This window comes from Plasmodium inui (genome assembly GCF_000524495.1).
Source record: "Plasmodium inui San Antonio 1 unplaced genomic scaffold supercont1.28, whole genome shotgun sequence".
In the NCBI taxonomy this organism is placed as follows: domain Eukaryota; phylum Apicomplexa; class Aconoidasida; order Haemosporida; family Plasmodiidae; genus Plasmodium; species Plasmodium inui.
In genome coordinates this window covers 78,571-84,263 of record NW_008481862.1, presented here as the reverse complement: position 1 = coordinate 84,263, position 5,693 = coordinate 78,571, and the positions used below count along the sequence as shown (strand labels likewise).

Genomic DNA, 5,693 nt, shown 5'->3' with positions numbered 1-5,693 from the left:
CATATATACACATAGACTCGTCCATTTTCTCCCTAGCGTGCACAACCTGTGCGCTTCCCCAAATGGCTCTACTTTTTGTACTTGCTCAGAATGACAAAGGGGTCTATGGTTACGTACCAGTGGGACGTACAAATTTTTAGAAAATCGTTTAAAAAGGTTTCTATGATGTCAGACAAAAGGGGATCCTTGTAGAGAATGATTAAGACATTCGTCATGTCAATGAGGATTTTGTCCCCGACGTTTTTGTGAATGTTGTGAGCAGTCTTTTCCTTCAGTTCGTAGCTGTGGTAGTGCATAATTAATTGGTCAATTTGAGATTTTCCCGGCGCGAATTTTTCTGCCGCTGATTTGGCTGATGCTGATTTTCCAGGCAAGGATTCTTCTGCCGCTGATTTGGCTGATGTTGATTTTCCAGGCAGGGATTCTTCTGCCGCTGACTTCCTTGGTGTTGATTTCGCCGGCGCAGACTCATCCATCAGCCTCGAAATAATTTTCTTATACTTGTCGTTTCCTTTGAGGACATTGATGCGAAGGCTGAAACGGTTCGCGATGTCCTGGAACAGCTCTCGGTATATGTTCCTGGTGTCCTCCTCGCGCAGGTAGGTGGTCAGGAGCTGCGTTCCAGGGGGGAGGAGACGGCATGTATGGAAGCGGTTAGGAATGGAATACGCGGACGCGGTAGGAAGCAGCACAGAGAGACAATTTGCAGGGGGACACAACACATATCCCCTTGGTTGAGCTCCACCTACACGAATAAAACGCAACTCCGCGGATGTTACCTTGAAAGTGGAGCGCAGCTGCATCCCGTAGGGAAGAATGTCACATTCGTAGCTAAAGGAATTCACCAGGTGATTCTCCAGCAGGCTGTCCGATACCAGCCAGATGTTTGTGTAGTAATCAAACCGAGTCGATAAAATGTCAACGATCTTTTCCGCTAACTTTTTCTTCAAAAGGAACGACTTCTGTAGCATATGATTAAAATTTGATTTGATCTTTTCTTGGTCCTTTTTCGACAGGCGGATGCCACGAGGGATGCGATTAGGCTTCCGTGTGGTGGGGTACTTCAAACATTTTGTGAAGTCTACTAGAACGCTGCCCACCCATGAGGTGTCCATCCCTTGTAATATATCTTCATGAGTATGTTTCTCATTTTTTCTTAAGGACGAACTTTCGTTCGTGCGTCCACAATACGTCTTTTTCCTGATTGTTGTTCTTTCCCCTTTGATGCATTTCTCTACAGGGGGCAGGGTGGACCCATTTTTCTCTTCGTTTGTCTCCCCAGGAGGGTGCCTTAGTCGGGCATTGCCCCACAGATTCGCTGTCTCGTTTGGCAATTTGGTGGCTCTACGATGAGGGTCCTTCCCAGGATAGCAGTCATTAGGCTTATCTGCAAACTGGGACACGTTTATTTGCCCGTTTGGGCGGTCCTCGTTTCTGCTCGCGACGGAATTGGGAAATATGCCACCGTTCACTTGGTCGCTTTTCTGGTCGCTTATCTCGCCGCTCATTCCGCCGATTTTTTGGTCGCTCACCTCGCCCCCCATCCCCAGTGGAGGCGCTTCCGTCCATGGCGTGTACAGGAGGTGGCGCGAAATGGCATATACTCGCCTGACCGTGGAGTCGGCAAAGTCGAGGGTGTGAATGACAACAGCGAGGATCTTAATAGTGATGCTCTTGAGAGTGCAGTTGGTAACGGCATGTCCATCCATGATGAAATGGTGGACCATTTTGAGAAACTGTTTATCATAGAAAGTTAAAATTTTGGAAATAATTTCAAACGAAACGTCCGGTATCGATAGCATGAAGTGGATGTACTGAAAAAGGATACACAAGAAAGACACGCTGCTGTTGGTTAAGTAAAACAGGTCACCATTAATGCGCAATTTATTTTTATGTTCATTTTTTATCTTGAAATATTTTTCCATCTGAGCATTTATTTCCTGTGGAATGTCCTCCAGTACATTCCATTTTTCAATTTCCAACGATTTTTCCATTTGTATTTTTTTAAACTCATAGAAGTGATTTATGGCCACTATGGACTCGATTCTTATGCGCCTTCTGATTTGTCTGCAGAGGTTCCTCTCGTCATGAGGGAGTCTCTGCTTGGCTTCCTTCCCACGAGGTGTCTTCTTCATTATCCGTTGAAGGAAGCGGCTCAAATATACTTGCTCCTGTTTTGCACGTCTGTGGATGGTTATGCTTACTCTGTGTGGGACGTGGAAGTTCTGACTGCCTATGCGCAGGTTTGCGCTGGGGGGGAGGTAGCAGCTGGGAAGGGAAAACCTGGGAAGGGAAAACCTGGGAAGGGATCCCCTCGGGTGACACTCTTCCTTAGAGTCCAACATATATGCATCCCCATTATGCGCGTCGAATTGGCCACTTCGTCGCGGTTGCACCTCCGATTTGTTCATCACGTCAGTACGTATAGGTGCTTGGTCCTCACAACACTTCGCTTCTTCCCTCGGGGGGAGACAAAAAAGGGGGACTTCTCCGAGTTTTATTACTGCACCCCTTGATCTACCAACATTACAGTTTAATGTCTTCATCTTCTTCGCGATGATGAATTTGTTCCTTGTGAGTGTTATCCTCACACGGAGGGGCCTCCTCCCCTCGTGGGGCTTCCCACACAGGTACATCGTCCGAGACACCTGCGCGCTTCTCACAAAACGGGGAATTCCCCTCACAAAAAAACGAGTGTATTCTTGTTCCAACCTTCGACCCTTCCTGCGAACGAAGGAGAACATGGGGTAAACGGTCCAGTAAAGCGAAATCATCTGGTTGATGCCGAGGTGCATATTGCATTTTCTTCTAACATTTAAAACTTCGCTTATCCTTTCGAGGAGGAGTTTAAAAAGGGTGTGGTGAATATCTCGGTAGTTTTTCCAAAATTTAGAGAACACGTGTTTTATGGAGTGAGATGATTTGTTGCTTCTGGAGAATGGGAAGCTGTGCATTGGGGGTTGCGGTGTTTGCCACGCTTGGGGCGTCTTCTCCATTTTCGTCGTCTGCCGCGTGAGGTGCGGCGTGTACCTCGCGAAGCTCTCCGCCCACGTGTCGTCCAAAAGGAAGGAGACAATTTTGGCCATTAAAAATGAAGCCCACTTATTCATCCTCCTCTGGACCATTTTTATTTTCCCAAAAAAGGTGCCCAACAGATGCACTAAATTGGCCAGCGGGAGAAGGCCAACCTGTCTGTACAGTTTTCTCCATCCGTCTTGATCAAAATGGAGAATTTTCTTTTTTCTACATTTTTCGATAACGAGATGCTCGCACGAGAGGGTAATTCTTCCGGAGGGGTACGCCTCTACATGGTTTGTACATTCTGCAGTTAGTGCTTGATTTGTCTTCTCTTTCTCTGTTTTTTCTCGTTTGTTCGGTTTGGAATGTGGGTCTAAATCTGGATTTGGTTCTTTGCGGGATGGACTTTCCTCTTCCCCTGACTGAGCTGCTACCTCTTCTGCACTCAAAAGGGATTTATCCCCTAGGTCGTAGAATTGATCGCGTCGCAAATCCGAGACGGTCTCGTGCAAGAGACCATAAAACAGGTCGTCCACAAAATGCTTTAAGTAGTTTTCCCTGGAACACAAATTGCGCAACGAGTGGAAGAAGTTATTAAAGAATAGTGCGGGAGTGAAGAGATTATTCAAATGGGCAAGGTGGTGGTCAAAGTTTCCTCTTCTCTTTCTGATCTTTTTATAAAAATGGGAGCAGACTCCCTGCTGCCATCGTTTCACAAAAAATTTCGCTTCCTCCGCTTTGCGGCACTTGACAAATCTTTTTCTCTTCCTGTGAAAGTTACGCATAAACTGTCTGTTCAGCCGTTTGTGAAATGTAACGAATCTGTTGAATTTTGATTTACCTTTAGAAGAAGAATTGAGACAGTGTGGGTTCTGCTTGAGCTGATCTGGGGGGTAGTGGATGCTTAACTGTCCTGGGTTGTCTCCCAAGAGGGTATCTCCTTGGGTAATGGCGGTATCGTCTCTCCTTGTGTGGGATGTCTCTCCAGTGTGGGCTGTTCCCCTCGTGTGGGTACTTCCCAAGTGAAGACGATCCCTCTTCTTAACCCAATGAGCAGAACAAAGTGATGCTTTAGCCACCCCCCTAGGTCGAAACAAAAACAACAAGGAGTGGAAAAAAAACAAAAAAAGGAAATTCTGAGAGAAGAAACTTTTCAAGTAGGATATATTAAAATTACAAAAATATTGATGAAAATATAGGAGCTTTCTTTTCTTTTTAAAAAAAAAATAAATTTTAAAAATTTTATTTACTACAACAAGACAGTGATAAAATTTCCTTTTTTGTAAAAATCTTTTCAGAATTTTTATTAATCTTCGAAAGTGTAAAAATCTGTTGAGCAAATGATTTACTTGTTTACATTTTTTCTTCAAATCGTTGTATTTTTTTAAATGAATAATCTTTAATAACATTTCTTTTACATCATGGATGTGTGTTCTCAATGTTTTAATTTCGTCGTGCAGATTTTTTATTTCTCCTTTTAGCTCATTCAGAATGGCTATTATGTGCAGGTAGTTTTGGAAATCCTTGCGGATGAGTGCGTTGATGTCGCGATCGATGTAGTCCAGCGTTTCGCTCAGCTGTGAGGAAGGGAAGCAGAGATCGGATTGAGAGGTGAGAGCATTCATTGGAGATATGCAAAGGGTTGGAGAGCCATGTGATCGGACTTACCTCCTCCTGTCGACGCGTAAGGCTGGACAGATCGCACCAGGCATCATCTGCGAGCAGCGTGCTATGGTTGCATTGCCAGTGCGACTTCGCTTTGGGAGAGGCGAACAGGCCGTTGGCGTGGTTGCCCGAGTTGTCCCCCCAGTAGGTAATGCTTGACGAGCCACCTGTGTGGCCCAAAATTCCCAATTGTGTGGCTCCCTCCTGAGAAGCATGTTCGATATGTTGCTCCGCTTGGACGCGCTTCTCCATTTCTTCAATCACGGGAGGGTTCCTCAAAATGCGCTCAAAGTGTTGGAGGCTAATTTCATCCAAGTTGCGTATGTTCACGTCGCTCAGCGTGTTGATCTGTCAAAAAAGGGGAAGCAAAACGGTTGCGATGAGAAGGCCGGTGATGAGCGCGGCGTCTGATGGAGGAGCGATATAGCTAGACAGGGATAGAGCACGTTTGCCGCCCCCTCTGTCCACACATTGCAGTGCTATCCCCGCGTGAGCAATATGTACGCAAGCTGCTTCACATCTGTAAAGCCAAAATCAGATAAACCAACCTTCGTGATGTAGCGAATATATTCGTCAAAGTCTCGAATGTCTATTTTTTGCAAAAGGGGGGTTGGAAGAGGGGTAGAATCTGGTTGCCTCCATTGTTCCGTATATTTCCCGCCTTCATTTTTGCCCCACTTTATGTGGTCACTCAAAACAACGTTAGAGATGTGAACCAAGTTGTGTGTCTGTTCGAGGCGTGTATTTTCTTTGCCGCCACTGTCCATTTTATTTTTCTCCATGTTTGTTCATCTTAGTCGGCCTTCCCCTGGGGGCACAGACGTGTAGGGAGATGGGAATGGGGGGGTGGAGGAAGGGGACAGCAGTGTGCGGGTTTGGGTGATAGAAGTGTGCCCATCGTAGTTGTGTTTGCCTGGTGGGTGTGTTGGCATCGTCGGTCTGTTCGCATGGTTGGTGTGTCCTTTCGCACGTGTACGTACATATAAGATTTTATTTTATTCTTTTCTTTT

The 5,693-nt window shown here is 45.8% G+C and overlaps 1 protein-coding gene across 1 annotated transcript; it reads right to left on the bottom strand.

Annotated features, from left to right (window-relative positions):
* Positions 1-68: 68 nt before the first annotated feature.
* C922_04721 (hypothetical protein) lies at positions 69-5,465 on the bottom strand (the record flags this gene model as incomplete). Its single annotated transcript, XM_008820300.1, has 4 exons — positions 69-614; positions 780-4,595; positions 4,687-5,031; positions 5,232-5,465. The coding sequence occupies 4 exons, from the start codon at positions 5,463-5,465 to the stop codon at positions 69-71; spliced, it is 4,941 nt and encodes a 1,646-aa protein (XP_008818522.1).
* Positions 5,466-5,693: the final 228 nt, after the last annotated feature.